General features: G+C 35.2%; 1 protein-coding gene across 1 annotated transcript in view; it reads left to right on the forward strand.

Moving 5' to 3' along the window:
* AGL (amylo-alpha-1, 6-glucosidase, 4-alpha-glucanotransferase) overlaps positions 1-13,331 on the forward strand; it is an 81,379-nt gene that overhangs the window by 5,183 nt on the left and 62,865 nt on the right. The window contains exons 2-4 of the mRNA XM_012654835.1: positions 6,717-6,927; positions 7,484-7,650; positions 8,559-8,762. Of these exons, the coding sequence (XP_012510289.1) occupies positions 6,717-6,927; positions 7,484-7,650; positions 8,559-8,762 (582 nt within the window). The remainder of the gene's footprint in view (positions 1-6,716; positions 6,928-7,483; positions 7,651-8,558; positions 8,763-13,331) is intronic.

Below are 13,331 nucleotides of genomic sequence, written 5' to 3' on the forward strand. Positions count from 1 at the left end.
CTTTATTTTTATGTTTCATAATTTGTATAATCTATTAGAACACCTTACATGTCCATTATATAAATAAATATCATATTTTGGAAATGCTTATCTTTTTTTCCTGAAGGTAAACCACTGACACAAATACTGTTTTGGAGACTTTAGATGAGTTTTGACCTTTGTACAACAAATTCTCTGAACCCCTGTGTAATTATAAAAACAATATTTGTATAAGCTTAACAGGGGACAGGTTGTACAAATATGCCCAGACAGCTCATCTCTGATATTTGTACTTGTTCAAAATGATACCATTTTTCCTGATCATGTATTTAATGATTTTTATAAAAATGTAGATATTTATGTTTTTTGCAATCACTGAGCATTCATGTTTTAGTAATTTGTGCAGTTATTTCTCAGTTTATTCCTTCATCATTGTAGCTCTAATTTAAAATGATTTCCCCATTACAAAATTATAGAAATGTTAAAAAATTTTTTCTATACTTTTTATTTAAAAATAATTGGTATTATACTTTCTAAACAGTTTTGTAACCTGCTTTTGTTTCCCTATTTGTAGTAGTATTATGGTGTGTGTATTCTACTTCCCTGCTTACTGCCATGTTTCAGCCATCCTTTTTTCCGGAAAAGATTTTAAAAGGTCTACATAAATGTATGAAATGTAACAAAATAGAATAAGTTAGAAGTGCTTATTTAATGCTTTTAAATATCTTTTGATGACATGATTTACAATGGCTTTATAATATCCCAGCTTACAGATGCACCATAATTTATTTAATCATTCCCAATCATTAGATATTTAGATTGTTGTCAGTTTATTTAATTATAATAAATGAGGCTGTGATTAACATCATTATATATAATCTATGTTTACATCACTGATTATTTCCTCAAAAAACATACATCTGTGTAAAATTATTAGGTCAAAAAATACGAACACTTAATATGTTAATAGCAAATTGCCGTATGGAAAAATCTGTACAAGATTTTCTTGGAAAAGAAATTCTTAGTTTTACGGTACAGTATGAGAAGTAAAAAGCAAGTGTCTAGAGTTTTGCTTAGTTACTTAGTAATTTCATTTACATAATTTGTTTCATGCTTGCTAAAGTCATTTACTGTGAATAAATTTATATGCATATTTTGGTCCAGTCCAAGAATGTGGTTAATAGTGCTTATCCCTAGATAAGAACTTTTTTTAGGAATGCTTAGAACTTCTCCTTCCTCATATTATCCATATTTTATTATAGTATTCAAAACAGACCATTCATATTTCTCTTGGCAATTATATAAGTATTTAATTGGAATAGAGTAAATTGGAAGGGTTTAGCATTCTCTTAATGTCTTTTACTGAAATATTTGTTCACAGAGAAAATTTTACTTAATATTTAATACTGAGGCATAGGAGAATTTACCACCTGTTGACCATTACTATGAGAGATTTACTTCTACTAAAGAGCAATTTTAGACATGACTAGAACATATCTACATGTTCCCAGTTTCAGGATTTGCCTTGAACCAAACTGACTTTTTAATGTATAAATAAATAGCAGTTCATACTGTTATCTCTGATTCATACCCAACCCAACAGAGCCCATTGTAGCTTTACCCCCTTGCTTATTTGTAACATCTTTCTCTGACAGTGAAAAACCTGACTCTAATAACCTTTGTTTTTGAAAGATATTTTCTCCAGGTATAGAATTCTAGGCTGACAGTTTTAATCTTTCAGTACTTTTAAAGATGTTGCTACCACTGTCTTCTTGCTTGCATTGTTTCCCATGAGAAATCTGCTGTCATCTTTACTTTGTTCTTCTGTACATACCGTATCTTTTTTCCCCTCCAGCTACTTGTAAGATATTCTCTTTGTCACTGGTCTTGAGCAATTTGATTTTTATGTTCCTTGATATAATTTTCTTCATGTTACTTGTTTTGGGGATTTGTTGAACTTCTTGGATCTTTAGGTTTGTCATTTCTATCAGATTTGGAAAATTTTCACTCAATTTTTCTTCACATAATTTTTAAGTTCTTATCTCTCTTCTCTCTTTTGTGGACTCTAATTACCTATATATCAGGCCACTTGAATTGTTCACTGATGAATTGTTCACTGATTGATCACAGGTCACTGATGCTCTTTCAATATTTTAGATTCTTTTTTTTTCTCCTTTTTTTTCATTTTGCATAGTTTCTATTGCTATGTCTTCAGATTTACTAATCTTTTTTTCTGCCATATCTCACCACCCATTAATTCCCATCTTGTATATTTTTCATCTCAAAGATTATGGTTTTCATTTCTAGAAGTTTGATTTGGACCTTTGGAATTTTTTGGTTTGTTTTGTTTTAATATTGTAGAAGAATGGATCTTTTTAAATTATTATTACTTTCATGTCTCTAACTTTTCGAACATATGGAAAACAGTTATGATAACTGATTTTTATCTGCTAATCCTAACATCTGTTATTCCTGGGTCAATTTTTATTCGTTGTGCTTTCCTGCTTCTTTGTATATCTGGTAATCTTTGTTCACATGCTAGACATTGTGAATTTTACCTTGTTGGGTGCTGGGTATTTTTGGACTCTTATAAATGTTTGTAGTCTTTGTTCTGGAATGAAGTTAAGCTACTTGGAGGTAGTTTGTTTTGGGTCTTATTTTTATGATTTATTAAGCTAGTCTAGAACTATGCTCTGTCTAGTTCTTATTCCCCACTACTGAAGCAAGAGTCTTCTGAATTTTCTATGAAATGCTTCATGAATTATGAGTTTTTCTAATCTAGCAGATGAGAACAAGCACCGTTCCTGGTCTCGGTTATTTTCCTCACAGATACGCACTCATTGGTACTCTGCTGAATATACAAGGGAGGCTTTCTGCAGATCTATGGAGTTCTCTTTCTATGCAGCTTTCTTGTTCTCACTACTCTCATCTGTATCTATAGTCTCTAGCTACCTTGATCTCTGTGGACTCTTAATTCCATCTTCTCATCTTAGGGAGTTGTCTGGGCTCTGCCTGGGTTCCTCCTCCCTATACTTCAACCTGGAAACCCTCTCAAGGTAGTAGGCAGGGGCAAATGTAGGGATTACCTTGTTGCTGTCTCTCAGGGATCTGTTCTTTGTTGCCTGATGTCTATGGTCTTGAAAACCATAATTTCATATATTTTGTTTGTTTATTTTTTCTTTCATTCTTTTAAGTTTTAGGGAGAAGGATAAATCCAGTCCTTCTTATTCCATCTTTGCCAGAAGTAAAAGTCTCAAGTCCTTTACATCTTCTGTCTTCTCTATGTGGAATGTTCTTCCCCAGATATCTCTGTGGTCCACTGCCTCACCTCCTCTTTCTGTTTATCAGTTTCTTATTGGACACTAGACATCATGAATATTCTGTTGTTTTATCTCTGAATTTTGTTGTCTTGCTTTAAAGGAGTAGCGAGTTTTATTTTAGCAGCCATTTATGTTATCTGTGCATCAGCTTAATCATTTTGAGGCTTTGATAAGATACATTTATAGTAGTTTTAACTCTAGGCCTACTTTGGTCCTACTACTTAAGGCATGACTCTTCTAGGTTCTCTACTGAATACTTCAAGAATCCAACAATGTAGGATTCACTCTGACTAGTCAAAAATCAGATGGCTTCCAGGCCTATGTGAATTCTGAGAATTTTTCAGCTTACAATTTCCAGTAGTTGTTCTTTGCTTGGTTCATGGAGTCAAACCCTACTCACATACACTTAGTGTTCAGACAGACTCAATGTGATCCTAAGTAAATTTCTTGAGTTCGTTCTTTGCATAGCTTTCCTCTCTGCCATATTCTGCCCTTAAAATTGAGGTCTCCTCAACTTCCCCAAATAATCTGTCTCCTGAATTTCTCCAAATCCTAATCTGTCTCCTCAGCTAAGTGGGACCACTGTTCTTGCTCCCTGTGCACATTCCAGAAAATTCCCTCACTCTGAACGCTAGAGAGTTCTGGGGATCACCCTTCTCTCAAGGATCACAGTCCTTTACTACCTACTTCTGAAACACTTGTTTCATATATTTCTCCTAGTTTTTCAGCAGTGGGTAAGTTTAGCACCAGTTACTCTATCATGGTCAGAAGCAGATATCTCCAGAGTGATTTTTTTTTTACTTTTTTTCTTTTCAGAATAATTTATTTTTTATTTTTTATTTTTCTTTTAAGAGACAGGGTCTCAGTCTGTCACCTAGGCTGGAGTGTAGTGGCATGATCATAGCTCACTGTAGCCTTGGTTGCTCAAGCAATCCTCCTGCCTCAGCCTCCCGTATAGCTGGGACTACAGGCACCCTCTACTACGCCCAGCTAATTTTTCTTCTTATTATTAATATTATTGTTTTTTTAGAGGCAAGGTCTTGCTATGTTGCCTAGGCTGATCTCAGATTCCTAGCCTTATGCTGTCCTCCTGCCTCAGCCTCCTAAATCTCTGAGATTATAGAAGTGAGCCACCATGCCTGGCCCAGAGCGATATTTTTAATACATAAATTAGGTTATGTCAGTCCTTTGCTCTAAACTGCTCACTAGCTCCTCATTTCAATCAGAGAAGCCAAAATACTTACAATGGTCTACAACTGTGGTTCCCAAACCCTGAGTCGTGAACCCGGTACTGGTCAGTGGCCTGTTAGGGACCGGGTTGCAGAGCTCTGCTGCCCCACCTTCCCCTCACCCCTGTCCATGGAAAAATTATCTTCCATGGAAAAATTATCTTTTTGAAACTGGTCCCTGGTGCCAAAAAGGTTGGGGACCGCTGGTCTACAAGGTTCCACATGATCTGGTTCCCTTGTTAGCTTCATTTCCTCACCTCCTACTACTCTTTCCTCGGCTTATTCCGATCCAGCTGTACTGAGCTGCTTGTTATTTCTGGAACCACATCTGGACCCTGGATGTGCTTCTACCATGTGTCCTTTGTCCTCTCTGTTCCCTTCACTTGATCAATGCTTTTCCTAGGTGGCCATGATAGCCATGTGGCTAACTACCTTACTTCTCTCAAGGCCTTCAGATTCTCAATTACCATGCTGTTTAAAATTTTTACCACCTCCCCTCTCCCCCATTTTCCTTACCCAACTCTGATTTTTCTTTTTTCCCCCTAGCATTTGCTCCCTCCTGACATGCTATTTTTTCTTATTTATTTGTTGTGTTTGCTCTTTAATGGCCGCCTTCTCCCTTTAGAACTCAAGCTCTACAAGGGCAGGAATTGTTTTCTATTATGTTGCCTATTACATGATAGGCGCTCAGTGCATAATTTTTATTACTTTGTTGGATGTTTAATAAATCAAGCATTATAAATATTAGTATGTTCCTTTTTTCTCAAAAAAGTTCCTTAAGCATTAAAGATTATACTCAGCAGAACTAAATTTTCCTGCCTTCATCAGTTATTATCACCCATCATTAATTGAAAGTCACATTCTTGCATAAAATTTACATGCCCTATATATCTAATAGATTTAACTATAGTCAGAATTTTTACATTGTTTTTTAAATTTTTTTCATACAAAAGTATTAAGCAAACATTTTAATGATTATAAAGGAAGTTCAAAGTCTTCCTTAAACCAACCAAACCTTTTCTTTCACAGTATAGTTTTAGCTGTAATGTGCTTATTGATTTTTTTCTTCTTATGGTAAAATACTTGTCTCATAGTACACAAGTCTCATATGTTTTAATAGGAATAATCTAACTTGGACAACCGTGGGAATGTACTGACTCTCAGGATTCCAGGAAAGGCTTTAATAACTAAACCACGAAGAGTAGCGATATAGGCAATAATGTGATGGAGGCAACTTGTGCTGGTTCACAAGAGCTGATTGTGTACATCTCTTCCCAATTCCACTTTCGATTATGTCATGTTGGTATTTTAAGATTGTCCATGTTGGAATTATTTCCACCAGGTGATCAGCATAAATCAGAGCTTCCCACCACCCCAGCCAGTTGTTACACCTCTTTTAGCACACCACTGGATTTGAGCAGACACCAGTCAGGGGGTCAGATGCCTCCAGAACTCCTGTTAGAAGTCTGAATTCGGTTGTCCCACCCGTTCTCCATGTGGTACATCGCCCTGGGGGTGGGGGTCGGGGAGCGGAGTGGCATGGGGACCCACCGTCCCATCTCATCTCGCAGCTGCCCAGGACACAGCTTCTGTTTGTAAGTCCCCATTAAATGTTTCTTCCTGAGGGGGGAAAAAAAAAGGAAGTCTGAATTCTGCCTCTCTAAGAATTCTCTCACTGAAGACTAGCTTTCTCTGTATGGTGAGATGGTTGTCCCATGATACCTCCCAGTTTTACATACTCTGACACCATAGAGAAAATTGCTTTCTCTGATGCAGTTAGAAAATTGCTAGAGAAGGTCTCTGCACAGATGCCCACCTCTAGGGGTAGGAGTGAGAAATCACGGTAAGTAGGGTCATGTAAGAATTTGCATATCCCAAAGTGGCCATGCGAATAGGAATCAGTTTCCAAGGGAAGGAGAAGGGGACATTACAGACAGTTCTATGATGTTTACTATACTTGTTAAAATAGAAAATTGAGCTCCAGCGGCGCAATGTGTTAGCACATGGTACTTACATAAAATTCAGCTGAATTGGAATAGAAAGTAGTTCCAAAACAGCATTAGGTATGTGGAGTTATTTTAAACATAATTGTAAAATAAAGTTTTTTATGATGCTTTAAATAAGACATCTATTTTTTAATGTAATTTAAGTCCTACAATGAGTTTATTAAAATGTGCTTTTTGTTTAGGGTTTGAACTACAGTTCCGACTGGGCCCAACTTTACAGGGAAAAGCAGTTACTGTGTACACAAATTACCCATTTCCTGGAGAAACATTTAATCGAGAAAAATTCCGTTCCCTGGGTTGGGAAAATCCAACAGAAAGAGAAGATGATTCTGATAAATACTGTAAACTTAATCTGCAACAGTCTGGTTCATTTCAGTATTATTTCCTTCAAGGGTAAGTCAGGTGTTCTGTGTGTGGGAAAAAAATTTATTCTATAACCTAAAGTTACCTAACTTTTAAAAAGTATTATATGAACCATGACAGTACAATTTTTACAGTGCTTATTTGAAATAAATGCAAGTAGAATATTGTTCTTCAATCTCTAGGAAGTAATTGTATGGCCTATTGCAGATTTAAAACAAAGTATTACGTAAATTTATTTTAAGTAACAGCTTAATACTCTAGTCTTTTCATGCAGCCTCATTATAATATGCTATTTATTTGAGTGCCCTTGGTATCACTGATAGATTTTAGTATACTTATTTTTCATTAAAATGACATTATTGGATATTAGGTATATTATATTATGTAATTATGCAGAGATTGGGAAGGGGTAAAAGTGGCTTTTCCATTAAGTTTTATTGTAACTTTTAAAATGATTTTATGTTTTAGAAACAAATATATTTTTTAAGGGGACAATTAACCTTCCAGTTAGAATCAGACTATATTAGATGAGGTTTCTTTTTTCTATTGTTAATTGAAAAGTTTTTGATTTGTTTTTTTCCCTTAGAAATGAGAAAAGTGGTGGAGGTTACATAGTTGTGGATCCCATTTTACACGTTGGTGCTGATAATCACGTGTTACCCTTGGACTGTGTTACTCTCCAGACATTTTTAGCTAAGTGTTTGGGACCTTTTGATGAATGGGAAAGCAGACTTAGGGTTGCAAAAGAATCAGGTAATGTCAGCTTTCTTTCTTCTTCTTTTCTTCTTTTTAAAAATAAATGTAATTATCCTCTCTGATACAGATTTCAAAGGTTTTGCTTCTACTTTTAATTTTGTTTCTTAATATACTTAATAATGTAAATAGAACCATATGAAATTTTGATAATTGACCATTTATGGCAAATTACATGGTTTACCTTAGTAAATGCAGGAACTCTGTGATAAAATGAGATCATTATCATTTCTAAGACTTTACTTTGACATAGAAAAACTAGAAGTAAACTATTAAAATATGTAGGAAAATATATTACCATTATATATAATTTTAATTCAATGAATATTAATTAACCATCTTCCATGTGGAAGGCACATGCTGCCATACATACCAACAATAAAATAAAACTTAAGTTGTAATTTGCTCTTAAGGGTAATATTAACTTTCTACTTTCAAGTTGAATATTGTATGAAGAAAGGAATAAGAAGTTCACTGATGTTACTAAAACAGAATACAAGGATCATGCAACATTAAAAGTAGGAGAAAGATGTGTCGATATACTTGCATAGGATATATTTTCTGCATGTAAATTATATCCATTCACCAACTATAAATTGAACCCTTAATAACAACTAGGCACTGTGTGTAACTTTTTTCAAATACATTATCTCATTATCCCTATGAGGGATTATCTCATTATTTCTATGTATGAGGACACTGATATCCTAAAAGATTTCAAAACACTTGCTTAAAAGTCTCTTGTGGTATAGCTAGGATTGAACCTAAGTCTTGGACTCCTTTTCTAGTAGCATGGTTGCCATGCTATTTATAATTACTTAAGAAAGTTTAAATTTATATTTTCCTCAGTTTTGTGTTGGTTTTGTTTGCTTTTGTCTTACAGTGGTCTTTGTCTTCTCGCTTTGCAGGTTACAATATGATTCATTTTACCCCATTGCAGACTCTTGGACTATCTAGATCATGCTACTCCCTTGCCAATCAGTTAGAATTAAATCCTGACTTTTCAAGACCTAATAGAAAGTACACATGGACTGATGTTGGACAGCTAGTGGAAAAATTAAAAAAGGAATGGAATATTCTTTGTATTACTGATGTTGTCTACAATCATACTGGTATGAGCTTCATTAACTACCTTCATTAATTTTGATAAGAATATTCTAATTATTTCATTCCTTAATGTTTTATATAACATAAATTTTAAAAACACTAATGATAATTAGGTGTCTTTCAATTTAAAAAGTTATTTTATATAGTATCACCTTTTTTCTGTCAAAGAAATTGGTGTTTGTTGAGGATATAGTCAATTTATAAGTATTTTGCATGGGTGCTTATAAAAACAGGAAGATGATCATAGATATGACATAATGATCACATATTTCAACTTAGAGTGCAATAGTGCGTCCTTATCTGTGGTTTCACTTTCTCTGGTTTAAGTTACCCATAGTCAACCACAGTATGAAAATATTAAATAGAAAATTCCAGGGATAAACAATATATACATTTTAAATTACAGGCCAATCTGAGTAGCATGGTAAAATTTCGTACTGCTTGCTCTGTCCCACTGGGATCATCAAAGCTCGTTCTTTGTCTAGCATATACACGCTGTATGTGCTACCTTATTCACTTAGTGGCCAGCTTGGTTATCAGATCGAAAAAACATAGTATACAGATAGTTCAGTACTATCTATGGTCTCAGGTATCCACTGGTGCTCTTGGAACATATCCTCCATGGATAAGAGGGACTACTGTATTTATACTTTCCAGGCTAACAAATGAATCCTATATAGCAGGAGCTCTGGTACTATAGTATAGATGAAGAAACTAATGACTTCTGTTATTTAGAGGAAAAATTATTGGTACACTCTCAGAAGTTAAATCTGGAAATTACATCTTTTACATGTTAAAATAACTTACTATAAATTAGCCTACTCTGGTTCCTGAGATTCCTTAGTGATATACAGTTCTATAAAATATATCAGATTTTCCCAACTAGGGATCCCCAAGGAGATGATTGCTCCCCTTACCTGTCAGAGCAGCTAGACCTGCCTTGGTAAAGCCTCTGGCCATGAGCAGCTTTCAGTTTAACCCAGTATACTTTACAAATATTATCTTGTATATGTGCCACAGTGTAGAAAAGTCTGGAAACCACTGATTTGCATGTGTAAAGAACAGGAATTCTGGGTGGTACAAACATTTAAAAGAAATATCTGTCGTTTCATAAAATAGTTCTAAGTAACCATAGGAACCATGAAGATACTTAAAAGCTCATAGATACAGTTCATCAATATAGATGATAATCTCCAGTAACAATGACAAACAGTCAAAGTTAGGTAAAGAAATAGGTACATTCTAAAATTTGGTGTTTCTACATGCACCTAGAAACCAAGCTTCAAAGTCTATAGTGAAAACTGTAATATCCATGAATTCAGTATCCTTCACTTCATAATTTGTTAGTATTGACAATTACTTTGACATCTATCATATCGAATATGTCAAACCATAAAATGATGTTATATTAGTTATAAATTATATGAGTTAGCATATGACTTAGGCAGCTGTAACAGAAAAATATAGCGACTTAAACATGAAATTATATTTATTTCTTATAAAGGATTAGGTAAGCATTCCAGGACTAGAATAGTAGCTCAATGGTGATAGGAAACTAGGTTCTTTCTCCAATTTGCCCTGCTGTCTCCAACACTTTGCTTCCAACTCTTAATCAAATATGGCTGCTCTAGCTCCTCTTATATTCTCCAGTGGAAATAAAGAAAGGAAGGTCATGTCTTTTAAGGGCATGAAATGGTATGTATATTTTACTCCTGATCACATTGCATTGGATAGGAGTTTGTCTCTTGCCACACCTAGCTATTAAGAAAATTTGCAATGTAGTCTTTAGTTTGTCAGCCATGTGTACACCTTAACCTTGGGAGTTCTATTACTAAAGAAATACAGGGAGAATAAAAATTGGGGTACAGGCCAGGCATGGTGGCTCACGCCTGTAATTCCGGCATTTTGGGAGGCCAATGCAAGAGAATTGCTTCAGGCCAGGAGTTCGAGACCAGCCTGGACAACATAGGGAGACCCGCCTCTACAAAAAGTAAGAAAAAATTATCTGGGCATGATGGTGCATGCCTATAGTCCTAGCAACGTGGGAGACTGAGGCAGGAGGATTACTTGAGCCCAGGAGTATAGGTTGCAGTGAGCTATGATCATGCCACTGCACTCCAGCCTTAGTAAAAGCAAGATCCTGTCTCAAAAAAAAAAAAAAAAATATTGAGATATAGTCTCTGCCAGACTATATTTCTGAAGCATTCGAAAGATTCTCTGCAATATAAAAGAAATGAACTTTGCCACAGCCTTACTTGGAATGTGTTGCAAATCATAATGTCCTTTCTGTGAAACATGTTTTCATTTAAACAGTTATTATCTAGGGGAAGTCAACATCCAGAATGGCAACATGAGAACCTCACACATCCTCTACCTAGCAAAACAACCATAATTGGTGAAAATTGTTTTAAAACAACCATTTAAAGTCCCTGGAGATTGTCCTAAACATTTGACATATGGAGAAACATGAAAATGTAAAGAAAATCTACTAAATCTTGATTAGAACAGCAAGATTCTGTGGCATTTGACCAAGACCTCCTCCATTATCCTACCCAAACATCTCCGTTATAGAAGCTCTGGTCCAGGTGCTCTACTCCTGGCAGGTGTGGACAAGATGGCGACTCTATCTCCCTGTAACTCCAGTCTGAGATTATAGTTTCCACCTGGTAAGGGCAGCTGCTAGGGTTTTTCATTACTGCCAGCCCTGTGTCATAGGAGTTCTATTCCAGGTTGGCAGGCAGAGAAAAATCATGGCTTCCTTCCTCGCCCAGCCCCCACTCATAGGGTGGATATGTTACCCCAGGTGCAGCAGGCCAAGAATACTGGAAACCCAATTGCTCTGGAGCAGATCTTGGTTCAAATGCCACTGACTGTGCTGTTCTTATCTTGAATAAATCTTTTTCCATATGCTGAATGCCCTAGGACAATGTCTAGAGACTTTAAATGATTGTTTTTTAGAATTTTCACCAGTCTCTTGTTTTGCTGGGGACAGTGTTTTCTGAATTCCTTACTGTGCCACTCCAGAAGTCCATGTTTAGTTTTTAATTTTGATGTGTGTTAAAACATAGTTTCAGGTTGACTCTTCTTTCATAGAATTAGAAAAAATACTTTCATTACCTAATGTTTAGTATTCTTTCATTTTGTAATTGATTTATGTATCAAAATGTTGATAAATAGTTTTAGGATTTATTTAAAATTTATTAAGAGATTGGGGTAGCCTTAGTATTTATTCTTAATTAGTGAAAATCCTAATTGGATATTTTTATCGCTACATTTTTTTTTTAACAATTGAATTTCCTTCAATATGATGATGAATCTAGGGGGAGCTATCTTGATGCAAATTTGAAGAATTATCAATTTAACTTTTATTATAACATCTCTGCTCTTTATGTATCCTGTCTTCGTTGGAGGATTTATTATGAGTATAAATACTAAGTAAATGACTGAAACTAGAAATAATAATGATTCTAAAACTATAACAGTCCTCAGCTGAGTAAATGAGTCATGAACACATTCATCTCAGCAGCAGAGCAAAGTGGTTCATACGGCAGATTCTGAAGAGAGACTTGCCCAGGTTAATTCCTGGCTGTATGACTTTGGCTGAGTTATTTGTCTGTCTGTGCTTCACTTCCTCATTTGTTAAAAGAACATAATAGTATGCCCTACTTCGTTGGTAGGAAATGAGGAATGATAAATTAGTGCATTTAACTGCTTAGAACAATTCCTGGTATGTGGTAGGTATTAAATAGTTGTTATTACTTTTTATTTCATGTACACTAACCACTCATGCAGTATGAATTCAGAGGGCATTAGTCCATTTTAAACATCAAACCAATTGTGTATAACTTGTGTTTATTTAAAAAATTAAAACATATTATCTTTAATGTATAAATATTTGGAATACTTTGCTGAACTCCTGATCCTGATTCCTGGACTTACTGATACAGATGGATAATAAGATATGAGCTACACCCATATACTTTGAGTATATTTCTTTTAGCAATTTCTTAGGCTCACTTTATCAGTCTTATCAAAACAACATATCTTATTAACCCTTTAGGATTAGCTGTACAAAGGAGTTACCTATATAAGAGAACTGATTTTTGTTCTATAGTATTTTCTAAGCAGAATTAAAGTTAAAAAAAAAAACAACAGAGTGGGCACAATGGTTCATGCCTATAATTTTAGCACTTTGGGAGGCCGAGGAGGAGGATTGCTTAAGGTCAGGAGTTCGAGACCAGCCTGAGCAAGAGCGAGACCCTGTCTCTACAAATAATAGAAAAATTAGCTGAGTGTGGTGACCCATGCCTGTAGTCCCAGTTACTCGGGAGGCTGACACAGGAGGATCGATCGCTCAAGTCTAGGAGTCTGAGGTTGCAGTGAACTATGACAACACCACTGCACTCTGGCCAGGGCAACAGAGTGAGACTCACTCTCAAAACAAAATAAAGTATGATGAAGTGGATAATAGGATACCACAGCCAAAGGAAATTTTTTTGATATGTCAGTATCATTATAAAATATTGATGCTTCATATAAAAAGAAATGATGAGTGGGCAATAGGATACCATAGC

This window comes from Propithecus coquereli, unplaced genomic scaffold, assembly GCF_000956105.1.
Source record: "Propithecus coquereli isolate 6110/MARCELLA unplaced genomic scaffold, Pcoq_1.0 Scaffold45, whole genome shotgun sequence".
NCBI classification, from domain to species: domain Eukaryota; kingdom Metazoa; phylum Chordata; class Mammalia; order Primates; family Indriidae; genus Propithecus; species Propithecus coquereli.